At 40.4% G+C, this 18,873-nt stretch overlaps 1 protein-coding gene across 2 annotated transcripts in view; it reads right to left on the bottom strand.

Moving 5' to 3' along the window:
- Positions 1-2,674: 2,674 nt before the first annotated feature.
- The window catches only part of dock8 (dedicator of cytokinesis 8), a 100,134-nt gene continuing 83,935 nt past the window's right edge, over positions 2,675-18,873 (bottom strand). For both annotated transcript variants that reach the window (XM_007892636.2, XM_042332898.1), the window contains 13 exons: positions 17,368-17,520; positions 16,145-16,303; positions 15,459-15,559; positions 12,334-12,526; positions 11,769-11,912; positions 10,789-10,920; positions 10,167-10,301; positions 9,159-9,248; positions 8,282-8,518; positions 7,364-7,507; positions 6,053-6,159; positions 5,306-5,476; positions 2,675-4,151 (listed from right to left, as the gene is read on the bottom strand). In XM_007892636.2, coding sequence (XP_007890827.2) covers positions 4,085-4,151; positions 5,306-5,476; positions 6,053-6,159; positions 7,364-7,507; positions 8,282-8,518; positions 9,159-9,248; positions 10,167-10,301; positions 10,789-10,920; positions 11,769-11,912; positions 12,334-12,526; positions 15,459-15,559; positions 16,145-16,303; positions 17,368-17,520 — 1,833 coding nt within the window. In that variant the 3' untranslated portion in view covers positions 2,675-4,084. The remainder of the gene's footprint in view (positions 4,152-5,305; positions 5,477-6,052; positions 6,160-7,363; positions 7,508-8,281; positions 8,519-9,158; positions 9,249-10,166; positions 10,302-10,788; positions 10,921-11,768; positions 11,913-12,333; positions 12,527-15,458; positions 15,560-16,144; positions 16,304-17,367; positions 17,521-18,873) is intronic.

Here is an 18,873-nt window from a genome sequence, read left to right as displayed (position 1 = left end):
AGGCTTTGAGACGTTTCAAAGACGCTATGTCAAGTGCAAGGATTATTATTATAAAGCAGTCATAGTCCAGCATTTTCTAGCAGTGCAAATTTAGAAATATGGAAATTTACATTTTAAACTTATCTATTTCCCAAGAATAGTTTATTAAATTGGTGACTTAATCCTTAACCCATAAGAGGGCTGGCAGGTCTAGGAGGACCTGTAATGCTGAACTAATAAATATGACAGTGATATGGCTACTTAAAGACCTGGAATAATTGTATTTATATCAATATATCAAATATTATATTGTAATATTAATCCTAATCCACTGAAACAAATACAAATACTATTTAACGTTAAAAAAATACTTTTCTGGTTCTACTTTCTGTTTTCATGTCGGGCTTTCGAATCATTGTCTAAGGTGATACTCCAGTGCAGTGCTAGGGGTGGATATAGCCTTTCTGAGCAAGACTGGCAATTTGTTGTCAGTTTTTCAGAAGGGCTGGTTTGGCTGCTGTATGCTGAGAACCCGTTCTGTTTACTAGTTTGCAAAAGCACGGCTTATTTTCATAAGTTTAGATTTTTGGGGGCTGAATTGCCCTTTCCTTTGGAAACCGTGGCATCATGAAGCACGTTATCTATATGTGAAACGAAGTCTTTATTGAACTTTAAACAAACACAGCACCAGATTTTATTACCGGCATTTGTTCCTCAAGGATGGATTAAACAGAGATCAAAAACCGAGGCATGAATGGTGTACGCACAGCCTGAGCCTCAGATTGTCCCTTTGAAGTGCTGAGTGGGTGAAAGGAAGGGTTTCTTTTCTGTTCTTTCACAGACTTCAGACGTCGTCGCACCTGTCTCCTTTGTAGAAAATTACTGCAATCTTCAGTTCACCCTGAATCTTGCGGCAAGGAGAAAAATAACCCCCCCTCCCAAAAACCACAGAAAGGCTTCGAAAAATGAAAGAATAAAAACGTAAAGTCCACAAATTAAAATAATTTAAAATATTAAAACTGTTGATGCAATTAGAGTGGCATTATTATAAATTTAAACACAAACTCACATGTATGCAGCTCCTTTCAGATCAGAAGGACTTCCCAAGGCGTTGACAATCCTGGCTTGGCACTCGAGCCAGGGGAGGAAGCCGGTGGGGGGAGGAAGTGGGGGAGAGGGAGAGGGAAGACAACTGAAAGTGCAGTCAAACACAATAAAAACAACTTGCGTTTATAATAGCGCCCTTCACCAGCCAGCTTCTCGGAGCGCTTAATAGCGGCGGAAACTGACACCGAACTGGGGGGGAAGGGTGGAGGTGACTGTAAGCACGGTCAAAGAGGAAGGTCTGCAGTCATGATCTAAAAAAGAACAACGGGGAGCCTTGAGACCGATCATTAAAATGAAAGATTTGATCTTGCCAAATTTTTGTTTCTAATCTGCTGTGCTGGATGATAGCTCTGGCATTTCCTGTGAAGATCACGCTCCATGCAAACAAACAGTTCATCAATTCTACAGCATTTTTCACCCTGTTCAGTGCAGTATGATTCCGTCAATTTTACGCATAAAACTTTTGTAACTGAGAAATGCAAGGGTGGGTGAGGCTGCTTTCTGTATGCTCCAATAATCTGGTTTTACTCTGGTGATTGATATCTTTCAAGAGCCACTAAGTCCCCTGGCTCCCCAACCCACCGCATGTAGTACTTATTTACAAATAATCTTCAGAACAATTGGAAATTTAAAAAATGTCTGATAGGATATATCTCAGACAGAAAAAAAAATCTAAGCAGACTAAAATTTAAAATGCAGCAATTGAAGGAGGTTTGGTCTTCTTTCCTGGAAATATATACCTCCCTCCCCCATCCCACTACCCTCCCCCAACACACTTGTGCAATGTAATAATAATAATAATCCTTGCATTTGATATAGCGCCTTATGTCTTTGAGATGTCTCAAAGTGCTTCACAAAATATACTGTAAAGTGAATTGACTGTATGTTTTGTGGGCAAAACTTGGCAGCCAGTTGCGTACAAGAACGTCCCACAAACCCTCGTGTAACGTAGGCATTATTTTTTCTTTTGTCTTACACAATGTCTTCGAAAGTAAATAATCACACTCCTTAAAATCATCTCTCTAAAATCATTTTAATCACCATACAGTTGATTTCATCCCAATTTTACCCTGTACTTTTTTGTGTCAAATATATTTTATAATAGTCTGTTCTGTTTCTCTGTTTCTGTTACAGCTTGTACAGTATTATATTAAACAAAAATCTGATAACATCTCTCCTCATGTGTTATTTGTTATTCCATCTTAATGCTGCCACACTGCCATACATTCCCACTTCCATACATTCCTATTTTCAACCTTCTCTCTCACTGTTTAACTGCATGTTCCTGCAGCACACAGGAAGGTCCTGCTATTGGCGGATGCAATTTTGGTGAAAGATTCGCCATCACCCACTGACCACAGCAGACAGGTGCTTTGTGATGGTAAAGTCAAAGTTGAACAGCAGATATGGTCTGTGGTCAGGTTTCAGAGTTGCATGTCACTCACGGGTTTTGTTCGAAGGTATATCAGGTGATGCATTTCTTTTCATTGGATTTCTTTGGTCACCATTGAGAGCTAGCCTTTAATCTCAGCTCCTCAGGCACATGGCTTTTATCATGAAAGTTATTTTATACTGAACAGCAGGCACATGGTTTACAAACTTGGTATTTTATTAACAAGCACTTGTCATGTTCCACACATAGAAATTGGGAGAAGCAATAGGGTTTGAGCTGTGTATCATCTTCTGAAAGGCATATAATAATTAATCACATACAAATATTCAGTGGTCTGTTTTGCTCTTTACTTCTTAACTGATATTCAGTTTTTGGACTTATAAAGTTAGGTCTCATCTCCATTGGTATTATTTTACCGAATGTGCAAAACAATTCTTTTAAAAGTCTTTATTATTCACACCAGCTCCTCAATAATATATAATAATCTTTGCATTTGATATTGCGCTTTCACGCTGTTGAGACATCTCAAAGGACTTCATAGAATATAACGTAAAGTCAATTGACTATATAATTTATGGGCGAAACGTGGAGGCCAATTGCACATGGCAGTGTCCCACAAACACTCGTGGATTGAAGTGACCAAATTATTATTAATTTATTTATTTTTGAAGGGTTTATTAGCCCAGAAAGTGATCTGCCAATCGAATAACAACCAGGTTCCTACTTACTGCTAGGTAAACAGAGCTGTGTGGAGTAAGGAAACTTGCCTAGGGATTTACTCTGCCCGGGAATCAAACCTGGGTCCTCTCACTTGCTAAGCACGTGCTCAAACCAATACGCTACAGGACTCCACAAAAATAATGAGTATCGTTTTTTTTAAAAAAATCCTCTAGGATCTTTAAAAAGCAGATAGGGCAACAAACAGCTGGGAAACCTTTTTGGCAGAGCAGAAATTAAAAACAGATTTGCAAACCTGGCTCCAGGTTTTTGCTGTTCTGGAAGGAATTCCTGTTGAACTTATGTACTATACACTGAATAATTAGGTTAAACATTGCCAGGGTTTGACTGCACACTAAAAGCTGCAAGGAAGATTACAAAGAGTAAAAAAGTTTTTCTTCAACATCGCTTAAAATCAGATCAGACCCACAAAAAATAAGTGATGGCTTATGTACAGATAAGGCAGAGAGAGCAAACCGTGTGATATCAATCTATCTACACTTTGGGTTTCAGTATCCAGCATGTACAGTACCAGTCCATGTAAACATCATTAAGTGGATCTTTTAATGATGGCAAAGGAATAATATTAGGAACAAAACTTGCATTGAACAGCGCAGTCACCTTGTAGGCAGCATTATCGGGCAGAACCAACAAGTCTTCTGAGTTTCGAGACAAGCAACAGCTTAAAATTGTCCAAGATCCAAAAGGGTCCACTCTCTGCACATGAAGAATTTGACACCAGTAAAGTCGCCCATTTACATCTTAAATAAAAGTGCTTCCTTGTTGACTGAGTAAAGTTATCTTTTTCATCCGCTTGCAGTGGCAGCTTTCAAAGCTCCAAATGAACCACGAGAAAGGGATCCTAGTGTCTCAAGCAGACAGGGTCCATCAGCTGTTCTGTGGGTTTGATGACTGTGTCTCATGCCTCCTAAAACTTGATCTGTGAATGGATGCCCTTGGGAGCAGAAAGGGTAAAAGTTACTGGATTGCTACGTATACCACAGAGAGTAGTTTAGAAGGAATGCCTTTGGTATCCAACTTATTCTTATGGTAAAATATTGTTTGTCAATCACTCAATGATACTTAAAGGTAGTTCCCACCAAGTGCACTTTAACAGGAAAGGATTAGGAAGGGTTTAGGTCATTTTGTCATGAGGTGGCATGAGTGTTATCAGCAGGATGTGGGTGTGTGCTGCAAATCCTTGCACATTTCCTATGCTGGCCATGCTATCAGGAAGCGACAAAGTGAGGAGCTGAGCTTCTTTCTCACAGGGAAAACGGTGTGGGCCATTCTCCTGCACCTTTTAGCAGTTGGATCAAAAGTGCAATCAGTCGTAACAAGTTGTGTAGCATGGAGAGGTGTGAAATGGGGAAGGAAAGAAAGTACAATGTAATTTACAAAAAAGGAGAGAAAGAATCATAGAATTATACAGCACAGATCTTGGCTCTTTGAAAAGAGCTACCCAAATCAATCCTGCTCCCCTCTATAGAATCATAGTATTATACAGCACAGAATGAATTATACAGCACAGAAGGGAGCATTTATCGTGGTTTTGTAGCTTTGAGACCCATCAGATGGACTGCAATGTTTTTTTGTTTCTCTACATTCTTACTTTCCTATTCTCAGCACATTAGGATATTGAGTTACAAAACTATTACCCAGGTAGTTCTTTTTCATCCAGTTAAAAATAATCTCAACTAACAGAGATGATAATCTAGGGATAATGTACAAATTTGTGGTAAATCTATGTTGTGACAAGGCAATGGTCCTGCAGCTCAGTGGTTAGAGCACTCGCTTTGCAAGCGAGAGACCTGAGTTCAATTCCAGGCAGGGCGAAACCTTGGGCAAGTTTCCTTACTCCACACGCCTAATAATAATCCCTCCAAAACAAAAAACAATAATAAATTGGTCATTTTCAATCTACGACTGTTTGTGGGACATTGCTGTGCGCAATTGGCTGCCGAGTTCGCCCACAAATATACAGTCAATTCACTTTACAGTGTGTTCTGTGAAGCGCTTTGGGACGTTCTCCCGACGTGAAAAGCGCTATATCAAATGCAAGGATTATTATTATTATTATTATTAAGTGAATGACATTTTTAATCTTACTTAGTCTCACGGTGGATTTTTATGACTGGTTTGTATAGGTCCGGGATCTTCCTTTCAATCATTGGCCTCAGGTTCTCCTTTAGTTTGTTGTAATTCTTCTTCAGTTCCTGCTGGTACTCTTTCTGGTCGGAGGCGATCAGACTTTTGTTCTTCTCCAGAGCTTGTCCACATCTGGAGAATAACAATAACAAAGACTTACATTTAAAGGTCAGGGTGAAACCTTAGGCAAGTTTCCTTACTCCACACGATTCTGTTTACCTAGCAATAAGTAGGAACCCGGTTGTTTGTTGATTGATGGATCACTTTCTGGGGGTAATAATCCTTCCAACAAAGAAAATAATAATAATTTGGTCACTCAATCCACATCATGTGAGGACAGGATGGGGTTTGGCTATGGTGGCTCCACTGTTGAATAGCTAACCAACTCTCACTGCAAAAATTCACACGTACGGAATAACCATTTGGCAAGAGGTTTCGGAGGGCAACTTGGGGCATGGTGATTGAAGCAGAAGAGGGAAGGGAGTAACATTTCCTCACAGAGGGGAAATGACAATTCCAGCAAATTAAATAACTAAAGAACACAGAAACCAAGGAGACAGGTTGAGCGTAAGCAAATTATTCAAGAGGCCCTGCAGGACACTGAAGCCTGTGAGATGATCTCTTATGTCAATTGGAAACAGTTACATCTGTTTTTGTGACATTCTGTCCATGTTGTACATAAGCTCATCCCAACTGTAAGTAACGTACCGCATGATGAATTCTTTGAAGCATAACCTCAGTTTATTGTGATGCCTGAAGAGTTTTGAATCCTCTGGAATGTCAGCCAAGAACACTTGAGCTACCTCTAAAGGACCCTGCAACAAGGAGATAAAACCGGTCAGTGGTGGAGCCATCAGAGAATTAGAAAATCACGAGAACTTAAATGATAAAATAGAAGATTTGGATTCACAGATCAGGAGCTCCACATTCACTCACAGGGTCACTGCAGTGTGTATCCCTGGACCATTTACCGTATTGTACAGGGATTGAGCATCTTTAGTATTCTGAGGAAATGGACTCTTTTATATTTGTTTTTTTAATGCTTCATGCTTCCTTTTTATGACCCTAATTCCACCCCCACCACTCCCAACCCTTGGGTCCTTCATGAACCCAATGGCAATGCCACTGCTTGTAACCACCACAGATGGGAAATGTAGCCAGGGTCCCTGCAACTGGTGGTATATTTGATTTAGGACCCTGTCTGACAAGTAACAAAATTGTGCACGGATTTGGGTATCAGCCTCTTCCAGGATTTATCCAGGACTACATATGAGTGAGGCAAGCCCCTCAAACATACATTGTTGGAAAACAAACAAGATGCCTGCCTGCTCAGTGGTCTCCAATACTGAAGAGTATATATAATCCTTGCATTTGATATGGCACCTTATCATGTCGTTGAGACATCTCAAAGCACATCACAGAATATACTGTAAGGTGAATTGACTGTGTATATATACATTTCAAATATATATATTTCTATATCAAATGCAATATCAAAAAGATTAATATATATATAAATTCTTTTCAATAATTGTGATAATGAAAACAAATACATTACAATCAGCAGGGGAGGAAATACCTTCTTTGGGTGTACTATATTCTATTGACTGCCAATTGTGTGACAGTCACTTGGATAGAATATGTCACATTACATGGGCTTGGTTGTCTCCTCCATTCCCCACCCCGAAAATAAACTAAACACTTTGCTAGATAAACTGCAGGAAACGCATTTCCTAGACTGGGGGAGAAATAGAAGCATAGAAATTTACAGCACAGATGAAAGCTATTCAGCCCATGGTGTCTATGCTTTCTCTTTTAAAGAGCAATTTTTTATTCCCATTTACCTGCCCTTTCCCCATACCCTATACCCATGTAGTTATTCCTTTTTCAATATTTATCTAGTTTCCTTTTGAAAGCTAAAAGTGAATGGCCATAGCAATGTTCAGTATTTAGCCCTCAAGCATAATGCCTCCGGGTGACATGTGAATTGATTCTTGCTTGGGTACTCTGGTATTGTACCTGATTTACAGTCGTTCCCACAGAGCCTTGTAGGACCATCTGAAGCATTTTGGGATCTGGGGGATGTTGGTATAATGCATTTGCCAGCTCCTGGGTTTTCTTCTGCATATCCTCGATGGCTACTTCGATGGGAGTCAGAATAAACTGCAAACAAAAACAAATGCAATTTTCAAAGCCCCTAGGACTGAAAACAATTTTGCTTTTATTCCTAGCAGACTGACGTAAAGGGATAATAGACATCCTGTTCTTTGGTTTCAGAACATTATCTGAAAATTTAAGATTATGTGGAATTATGGTAAACAATAATAAATTTTATGTTAATTGGGAAGTTAATTTTTCTAAGTGTTTTTTAGGGAGTGTTGTGGTGCTGGAAGCAAAGACCTCTTCTTCAACCCAAAAGCCTCAAGCGCAAGTCTTGACAAAAGGATTTATTATGTTGAATTTTCATCCTTTTATTACTTTCGATGTTTAATTCTGCATGTGTGGTCTTTACTGTGCAATGAGGGAGAAGTGTAAATAAATACACTTTAAGTCTTACACACTCAGTCCAACACATGGGATTGGAGAGGAGAGGATCACAGTTTGATTTCCTTTGGGGCTTTCTCTCAAAATTTCCAGGGTGGATTTTTTTCTAATGGGTCTAAGGCTTTACAAAATTAGCTATAGTTGCATGAATTTTGACCCTACTTTCACTGACTGTAAAGAGAAAAATCTGTAATGAGGGGGTTTGGCCCCAATTGGAATCTTATAAAGATCCTGTTAAAAATATCAGAAATATATTGTGTTTTCAGAATCCATTTCATGAACAAAAGATTTCAAAATGCTGTTGTTTGAGAGCATGTTTAACCTTACAACAACAACTTGGATTTATATAGTGCCCTCCATGCCGGATGCGTCTCAGAGCCCTTCAAAGCTTACCTCTTCCTTCTGAATGACATTGATTCTAGTCTTAATGTATGGAAAAGCATGTAGGGTGGTCAAGACGGTCTTCCTCTTGTACTGCTCACTGAGGTCTCCTCGGGGCCGGCCGTCCTTTGTGAACGGAGTGGTGTACATGAAGCGCCGGAGGTTGAAGTTCTTTTCAAAATAGGTAACTCTGTCTTTCGTTTCGTAGTCGTCAAAGAACGGCTCAACAAATGTTATTTGTATGTAGGCCTGGAAACGGCAAAATCAAAACATAAAGGTGTGATTCTTTTTAACAGATTACGGTCATCTTTCTGTGAGAATTGCACCAGTTCCAAAAGTAAAAATGGCCAGTTAAAAAATCCACCACATTAGCTGTCTAACTTCAGGCCTGGACTGTTCACAACCCTCTTGCAGCACAAGGAGATCAAGGATGCTGTTCCTACAGCGCATCAAAATACCATTCAGGAAATTACATCTTTACTTGGGTCCACAATACACAAATAATAATAATAATCCTTGCATTTGATATAGCTCTTTTCACATCTTCTAGATGTCTCAAAGTGCTTCACAGAATATGCTGTAAAGTGAACTAACTGTATATTTGTGGGCGAACGCGGCAGCCAATTGTGCACAGCAGTGTCCCACAAACAGTCATGGATTGAAGTGATCAATTTATTAGTTTTTTTTTGAGGGATTATTATCAGGCGTGTGGAGTAAGGAAACTTGCCCAAGGTTTCACCCTACCTGGAATCGAACCCAGTCTCTCGCTTGCAAAGCGAGTGCTGTAACCACTGAGCTACAGGCCACCACAAAGGTACTCGGGTACAAATAATGCAATTTTCCATGTGAATCAACTCAAATTGGATCAAGTAAATAATTTCCAACTGACCTTGTTAGGATCCAAGTTCTTCTTTTCCACGGGATTGGAATCCTTAATCACTTCCACAGCATCCTCACCAAAACACTGCCCATAAAATGTCTGAAAACAATACAGGATCTATGCTTTCAGCAGAGTTCTTTAAATGCTAGTCAAAGCTTTTTATCATCGCTTTGTGGTTGTTTGGCTGCAGATTAGCTATTAATCAATGATAAAATCTCAGCATTTTAACATGATAATAATACTCCTTGCATTTGATATGGTGCCTTATCATGTCATTGAGGCTTCTCAAAGCGCTTCACAGAATATACTGAAAAGTGAATTGACCGTATATTTGTGGGACGAAATGGGGCAGCCAATTGTGCACAACAGTGTCCCACAAACAGTCGTGGATTGAGTGACTGAATTATTATTATTTATTTATTTTGAAGGGATTATTACCCCCGGAAAAGCGATCCACCAATCAAATAACAACCGGGTTCCTACTTACTGCTAGATGAACAGAGGTAAGAAACTTGCCCAACATTTTGCCCTGCTAGGAATCAAACCCAGGTCCTCTCGCTTGTGAGGCAAGTGCTCTCACCACTAAGTTAGAGGATTCCAAATCTTCCACAATATTATTATAAAGAATATTAAAACAGTTATTATAGAAAATATATATTATAAAAGTTATATTATACAGGCACTGTTACATTAAGAACACAAGAAAGAGTAAACTGAAAGAGGTGCATTGGCCCATCAAATATTTGGTGTTTTGGCTTCTTCCACAGGTAGCTACAATATAACATATCAATGATAAGCAAGTCCAAGCAACTGATCACACAATCTTAAATGACACAGTCTTAAATTTTAAGGCAATGATCTTAAGCCTAAGAACATGAGAAAGTTCTCAAGCTTCTGGATTTTATTTTAAACAAAAATCACAAATAATTTCATTGGAAATAAAAGAAGCAACTGATTATAAAATTAACTTCAGCGCCTCTTTAACTAAGTTAACTTTAACTAGATTCACTATGATACCTCAAGTCGATGGGAAATTTCCGGCAGCTTGGTGATAGCAGGCTCCTTGTAGATGTATTCCTGTTCATCCAAATCTCCAAATTTTGCTCCATAGAAAGCAACCCGAAAGTATGTACCAAACATTCGTTTTTGACCCTTGAAGAGAACAAACTCCATTTAATGTGTTGTGAGTAACGCACTGTTGCATTAGGACAGACATTATCTCTAAATCCACTTGTGGCAAAACATCCCATGTTTCAATGACCCTCCTCATGGAAAATATGTTTTCCTACTCTCTTCCCTCCTCAATATAAGCACATGACTCTTACTCACAAACAATGCATTGTGAAGGGAGGGAGCTTGTATGACATATTACTCTGCTCCAAATGTGAACTATGTTAGTACCATTCCTTGGTGTATTTTAAGATAAAGCCTAAATGCCTATGAAAAAAAATCTCCTCCCAGAATAGCTACAAAGAGATAAGGCTTAAAGTGTCTGTTGGTTGAATCGCTGTCAAAATTTCACATCATTTAATTAGTGCTTTGTATCTATATTTTGTAATCCCAGCACAAGTCACCCTGCGAGAAAAGTTACAAAGTTGAGGTACTCTCTGGGTATCACCACACACATCAAACAAGTTACCTTTGCTGTTATATTTTCAAAAGCTTTTTTCAGTTTCTCATGGATATAGGACAATTTCTTGACATCCCTATGAGCTTCCTGGATCGGGATGATGACTTTGTAAACCTCATTCACAGTTTCATACATTTGACCCTAAAGAGAACAAAGTAATACAATGATCAACCACACAATCATACAGCCTTTTCCATTTTGCTCCACAACGAGTTGCGTAATCTGCTAAATGAAACAATAATCTGAAGTTTCCCCATCATTTATTTCATAATCCCCATAATAAATTTCACCCACAAAATACAGTCAATTCACTTTACAGCATATTCTGTGAAGCGCTTTGAGACGTCTCGACGACGTGATAAAGCGCTATATCAATAGTAAGAATTATTAGTAATTTGATGTAGGGTTTGTATCATCAACCTGTCTCAAAGTACTTCACTAGTAATCAGCGCCAAGTATAGTGACTGCCTATTTGTAGATAAGTGCTACAGCCAAGTATTACGTGGTAAGCTCGTACAATTAACTATCAAGTGAATGACCGATTTTATCTGCAGGATTGTTGGACAGGACACAGTGAGAAACTCCATTCTCTTTTCAAACAGTGTCATTGAATTGACTAACAACTGGGTTGCTACTTACTGCTAGGTAAACAGAGGCGTGTGGAGTAGGGAAACTTGCCCAACGTTTCGCCCTGCTGGGAATCGAACCCAGGTCTCTCGCTTGTGAGGCGAGTGCTCTAACCACAATGTTCATGTTGAATTTTGAAAGAAAAACATCAATAGAGACACTAAAAACAAATTGCATTTATATAGCGCCTTTCATGTTGGGAGGAGCAGCTCAGTTATTGTTCACATAGCTCTGATTTAACAGCTCAAGACGGGTGGTCACACTCCCAGATGGTGTGTGAGGATACGGGCAGACTTGAGACAGAAGGGAAAGCAAAATGAACACCAACTGACAATGAGCAGGACTATAAAAAGCTCACCTACCATGTTAAAGAGCTCTGCAGCTTGCTCAAGGAAACCAACGAGACCATTTTCACTAAAGTATGTCTCACTGCAAGTTCCGTCTTCATCAGGGGACAAAATGTCATCTGAAACAGCAGATTCCTCCAGCACATTGGGGGATATATTCTGGAAAGTACAACAACAACATTTTTTTAAATTAAAGTGCATAGATCTGAAATATCTAAGAGATTATAATAATAATCCTTGCATTTGATACAGCAACTTATCACATTGTTGAGGCTTAGAGGAATTTCAAAGTGCTTCAAGGATATACTGTAAAGTGTTTTTGTGGGCAAAACGCGGCAGCCAGTTGCACAGTGCAGTGTCCCACGAAACAGTCGTGGATTTTGAGGGGTATTCTCTTTTCGAATAGTGCTATGGGTTATTTAACGTCCACCTGAACAGGAGGACAGGATCACCCTTTTAATGTCTGATCTGAATGAGGTCACCACAGGGCTTGAACCCCCAGCCTTCGGATTCAGATTCCAGGCTGACATACACCAACTGAGCTTGGCTGACCACATGGTGTACAGGCAGACATAATTACCTGAAAGCTGACACTGCCCACTGGAAGATACTTCTGATCCTCCAGCATGCTCAGGTATTCTGCTACCAGAGCAGCAATATGCACCAAGCAGGTCGCAGCTTCTGTGTAGCACTGGCGCTTTGAGTGTTTATCAGCCATGTTTTGGAGCCAGGTCAGACGCAAGTCGGGTGATGTCTGATACCCTTTGGCAAGCCTAAAAAGAAAGACAAAATGCAACATGGGAACAATATTTCATCTACTTGGTCAATTTCAACTATTTGAGATGTCCTTCCATAGTGAAAAATACAATATAAATGTAATGTAAAATTCTATTATATTGCATCTAGACAGGATCTCAGTTTAAGTCTAGGCTGACACTCCAACAGCTGCATTGTTGGTGGTGCCATCATTTGACTTTTTTTGGCTGTTTGTGGGGAACAATATTTTATCTTCTTATTGGCATGTGTTGACCTATTTGGGGAGGTCGGGGGGGGAAGGACTTTTTTAATCAGGTAGAGCAGCGAATAATTACGAATGCGTTCCTTTTGGGATATCAGTGCAAATCTTAGCCCAGGTTGGTATCTGAACTCCAAACGGAATTGTAGTTGTCTAGTTGATAGAAACTATATCTTTATGTGTGCACAAGTGTGGGAGTACATTTATGTGGGTTGTTTGTGTGCACGCATACGCATGCGTCACTGCAAATGAATGTGCGTATGCGCTTTAACAGGCTGCTGGTTTGGACTATTTCGTAGCAAAAAAAAAGCTCAGAAAATCAAACAAATTGAGGAAAAACACCAGTTGCAAAACAATATTTGTTGTCAAATTGCAGTTTCAATTACAAAACAAAGGTCACAATTAGTGCAAAAACATTTGGTTGGCGCATCCTGCATTTTCAACCCCACTGTCCTACATAAACCAATGTGAGTTCTGGTCATTCCATTAAGGACCAACAAACTGCAACTCAGGAAAACAGGGGAGAGAGCCAGAACTCAGTAGCTGTTGAAGCTGATTACACAGAGAGAGAAAGAAAGAGATTATTTGGGTAAACCAATTCACTGATAATCTTTCCAAGAAATTCTTGCAGGCTATTAGTCAAAAATAAGAATAAATGTGATCTTATTCCAAGTAATTATTTCCAGACCTAGATTGGGCCTGTCCTGAGAGTTAGTGAAGTGGAAAACAGGGACATTCACTGGATTAGTGGGAGTTTAGTTCACCGCAATGCTGCCTGTAGATGTTAGTGCTAAACCAGGCTAATGAAATCGAAATGAGTTATTGTCGGTCTCGGTTGGTTAGGTAGGTAGTTCGCTGCCGCAGACTGTCCAGTATATTCAAGTGCAAATGTTGAGTCCCAGCTGTCCTGAAGAAACAACAGTGCTAATGACTGGACACTGGGGGTCACTAAACTCCTGCAGTTTAACTTTCAAACATATTATACTTTCTGTTATTTCAATGCAAAAAAAACAGTAGCAATAACATGCACGTGTATACTACCTTTCGGCCAGAGTGAACTGTTTTAAGTGCTTGACGGATACAATGATGAGCAGGTTTGTGAAGGATGCCAAAGGAGGACGAAAAGAAGTTTTAAGGTTGTTGACTAAAGTCACAGATGAAGAGATGTGTTATTGTAAGGATTTTAATGGCAGGAAGAGAGTAAGCATGGTGAAGAAAGTTCCAGTGGACCAGGGCACAGTGGTTCAAGGCTCAGCCGACAATAGTGAGATAAAAGAAATGGGGAGCGAGCAACAGACTGGAAACAGAGAAGATATGTGCAATAGAATTGGGGGAGAAAAGGCTACATAAGGAGGTAGAGGGTGACACACAGAGTGAGTTAAAAGTCAGGACAAGGATCTAGGGACCAAAAGAGCCTTGTATGAGAAAGGGCTCAGACTGTATAACCTGAATTGGGAGACCAACAAGGAAAGCTTTGGAAAAGTCTGTCCTCAGGTGATGAAGGCATGATTAAGGGTTTCAACAGCTTAGCAGATGAGGTAAGGGCTGAAGTGAGCTTTATGTTATGGAGGTGTAATTAATTTAATTAATTTGCATCCTCTTTTCTCTCAAGCTCAAGTTCATCTGCTCAGTTCAAATGGATCAAATTTTGTTGGGGGCATAGTGTAGGGAAGGTCATGGGAAGAGAAGGGCAAAGGTATTTTCTTCCTCCTTATGGCACGGTTAGAAAATACAGTGTTCTGCATTCTGGGACTTCGACCCAGTTTCCCTGATAAGATGCCAGGAAGTAGTATTAGCACCAGACCTTATATCATATAACAACAACACAATCCATTTATCCTGCCAGGCTATGATTTTATGCCTCTACTTCGCAACCAGTGGCCGTCAATAAAGATTGATCTTAACCCAAAGGCCTCATTAGAGCAAACTGTGGCAGTTCTTGCCAAGACCACAAGGTGGAGCCAATGAGCACTCCATATTGAGCTTTTGACCCACTCACCTGGTTACCATCCAACCTCAAGATCACATGAGAAGATTGGATAAAAAAAGTTTTGATCTCCAGAACAAAATACCCTACTGTCCTCCCATTACAATAGATCTGTTTCTTAAATGAGACAACCACCCTTCTTGCTAACCTTTTCAGATCACTGAGTTCTCTTTACGTAGAGAAATACTTTCTGGTGTCTGTCCTGCAAATTCCCTTTGCAACCATGAACTTCTGTCCTCTTGTTCTGCTGCTCTGTCATATGAAACCATTGTTCCAGGACTTTTGAAAGTTTAGGGCAAGGTCATATGGCTTTCCAGAGTTAATCTGGGATGTCATCTGCTCCAAAATGTCCACGTCCGGGTTCGTGCCACTTGCACAGAACGACAGTCCAGCTTCCTCCCAAACTCAGAGCTCCACTAATAATGCACGTCCGTACATGATGCTAGCAGCTAACAACTTTGCAATGTTCAATCCAGGTGTTGCCAAAGGAGGAGGCGAGCCTGACTCAAGAACCTGGTTGGGTTGACCAGTGATCTCTTGCATTCTGGAATCCATTCATAGATCATTTTGAATATTACTGATATTAGAAATAATGACTTTTTCACACAGCTTGAGTTTGAAAACATCGCTATGTTACTATGTTGGTTTGAAACATGGGGGAGCGGGCGGGGGGAGACAAAGCGGTGGGGAGGTTAATATGTACCTGTACATCAGGTCCATGAGCATTTCGGGATCCTCCTGGAACTCCCTCATCTTCACTGTGTCCGACAAGATGCTGTTCAGGTTACGCAACAGCTCCTCCACCTGGAAAGGAGAGTGAGAGGCAATGAATGTATTGATTAAAACAGCTAATGTACAACGTGGAACTTAATTCCAGAGATCTGAAATTTCATCTTGTTTTAGCCTGTAATGTTATTCTATCCCCAAAAGTGCACAGAACTGTGAAATATTCTTAGATTTTTACAGGTGTTTGAGAGGGCACCTGATAGAGGCACTTAAGATTATGAAAGGATTCGATACGGAAGATGTTAATAAGCTGTTTCCATCTTTTGATGAGTCTGTAAAATGAGGACATAAATACGAGATAGCCAGTGGTAGATCTACTAGGGAGTTTAGAAGGAACGCAGAGGGTGGTGAGAATGTGACACTCAATGCTGGAAACTGCCATGAAGACAATGACCATTTTCTTTTATCTGGGGATTGTTGACCAGGACACCGGGAGAAATTCCCTTCTGTCTTGAATAGTCCCATGGGATCTTTAACATCTACCTAAACAGACAAACAGTAACTGCGTTTCGGAGAGAATACAGTGAAGGGCATAGTATTGAAAACAAAGGAAATATAACTCAAAGGTTTTTCAGATTTGGACTCGATGTCAGCTCACTCTACCTGAATAGGAAACATTGTCGGCTGCATATCCTCATCCTCCTCTGCATAGGCCAGGATTGTTCGTAAGGATCGCCTCAAGTATTCTTCATTGAAATCGGAGGATTTACCCACCAGTGAGGCCAAGGACATTGTTACTTGCATTTTTACTCGGGCAAAGTTCTGAAAGAGTAAAACAGGAGCGTCAGTTGTACTGTTGTTAAACTTGAGACTGGCACACAACATTTAACGATTCACACTCACTACAATGAACATCCAACAGAAAAAAGGTACACAATTGGAATATAGGAATTCCTTGATGAAAAAAGACCAAGGTCCATCTAATTCGCCCTCTATCGTCCTGGTGGTCGCATGCTACAATAATGAAGAGGCTGATAGTATGGATTAGTCTACAACAGATTAGAAAGCTTTGGGAATCTTAGATCCAAAGTTGCCTGGTTCTGCCAAGTCATACTACACTATTCTATATATGTCATGTCTCAAATCACTCAAATTAAAATGGTAGCAATGGGCACAGAACCTGAACTGTCAACAGTGGTCAAATGCCACAGTTAGCATTGCACCAGCAAAGGATAAACTACAAACATAGTCTTGGTTCCCACAAGTAGTATAAAATCTAAAATCAAAAGACAAAAGGACAAATGTTCAAAGACTATAGTCACTAATATTGATATGTGAATAACACAGTCACTGCAGTTCAAGCACAACTGCCCTTTGTACATTTTACTGTGTGGAGGTCATTTCTTGGCCGACCTTCTGTTTTGGTCTGCCGGGTGTCCAACACACGCAGAACCCATCACCATGCTTAAGAGTATCCAAACCAGTCCTGAGAGCTCCATAAATGCATTGAAATTTCCTTTTGTCTGGAATGGAATGTGCACTCTCTCCCTAGAGGAATGCAACCTGTCCACCAAATCTTGGAAACTATTAAGCCCAGGTGAGTTTGTGTGTTGGGTACGACTGGAGTGTTACCAGTCAAAATCAAGCAGCTTGCCTTTGTGAACATGTCTGGCAAGCTTTCTACTGCTCGTCAGCTAGGACCACTCTAGATGTTAGGGCTTTGTTTTGCAGAGCCGAGTGGGAATGCCCTAATCATGAGGCTGGTGCTTGCTGCAAGGTAAAACATTGAAGTGCATTAAAGAGCCTGTGTGAGACTCACGGAAGTAAGGTGCATTCCTTCCTTCAACAAACACCGTACACTATAGGTGATAATAAAGGAGCCTTACGCTGATTGTACTGAAGCTGTGCCTCATGATAAGGTAGAGAGTGGCGCAGGCCTGGGTCCGGGTGCTTTCAAGGCTGCTGCTGCAGTGGTGTAGGACCCTCTGACACATCTCAGAACATTGTTCTGCCTCCTCCTCGAACAGCAGGTCTGCATACTGATAAAACAAAAGCACACAATAACATGGAAGTATGACTAAATGCATACGAAAACAGCATTCTGCTCAGTCCAGGGCCACAGCGTCTAATCTACCAGGCACTGTGGTTCAATTTGTTCCATTACAGCACAGACTGGTATTGTTTTGCTGTGCTGGTCTCTTGTTTCTGTACTGAAAGCTTTCAATCTCCTTCCACTGAAAGAGCCATGAGTTACCTTCATTTGCTTAGCAAAAAACATTTTAATTATCATAATATAATTTTTTTTTAAATTGGGTCACTCAATCCGTGAGTGTTTGTGGGACACTGCTGTGCACAATTGGCTGCCGCGTTTTGCCCACAAAATACAGTGAATCCACTTTAAAATATATTCTGTGAAGCTCTTTGAGATGTCGCAAGGTGCTATATTAAATGTAATGATTATTATTATTATTATTAATTATATTTAGGAGCATGTTCCTTATGTGAAAATAGGCTTTGAACTTTAAGACTGAATTGAAGACTGCTTCACAAAATTCCACACCTTCTTAGATTCTGAACCAATGAACAGTTTCAAGCCAAGGGTGTGAGAAATTTTGGGCCCCTCTAAAAGGAGGTAAATATTTTACTTCTCCTCGACTTTTTCCGAGTTTGAAGCAAGTTTTGGAATCTCCTCGGGGGACAAATTGTAGATAGTTAATGATACAAGAAGAATGTATTTTGTAACTTTATACGTATTTGCAAGCAGGAGGAGCTGGGTACAACATCCCCACCTGTGGCAATACTGAAAAATCGTTCAGAGATCACATTTTACCCTTTACAGTCCTCCAGCTTAACAGTGGGTTTGGAGGTGCTGACAAAGCTGAGAACGGCCCTTGGAGTAAGAGCTCCATGTTATTTGAGGAGACTCGTGGAGATGAAAATTGTTTTCATCGGAGAAAAGAATGCGAGGGCAGGAGTGGGGGGAGAGAGGAGGAGACACAAGATCTGGGTCTTTAAATTGGTGAAAGTTGGAAGGTCTATGAGATGGAGTTCCAGAGAGTGGGGGCAGATTGGCTGAAAACCTGTGCACCACTGGTGGAGTAGATAGACGGGGGCCATTAAACAGGGTGGTGCTCGCTGAGCGAAAGGAGCCGGTAGTATTTACCAGGGGTGAAAGAAATATGTCCAACCCAATGATGACAGCAGTTTTTAATGGGGTGGGAATAGTATCACAGGACAGGGAGAGGTTTACAATGTCAGTGAGTAGAGGGGCAAAGAGGTGGAGCTGGGAGGTAAGGAGAGGGGTATGGATGGGGTCAAGGTAGCAGGTGGTGGGTTTCATACGGGTTATTATGGTGAAGAGAGAGGAAGGGGAGACAGGTTCAAAGGTGTGG

The sequence above is a fragment of the Callorhinchus milii genome, unplaced genomic scaffold (assembly GCF_018977255.1).
Source record: "Callorhinchus milii isolate IMCB2004 unplaced genomic scaffold, IMCB_Cmil_1.0 Scaffold1, whole genome shotgun sequence".
In the NCBI taxonomy this organism is placed as follows: domain Eukaryota; kingdom Metazoa; phylum Chordata; class Chondrichthyes; order Chimaeriformes; family Callorhinchidae; genus Callorhinchus; species Callorhinchus milii.
Note: the sequence above shows the minus strand (reverse complement) of the source record. Positions and strands in the feature narration are given on the sequence as shown.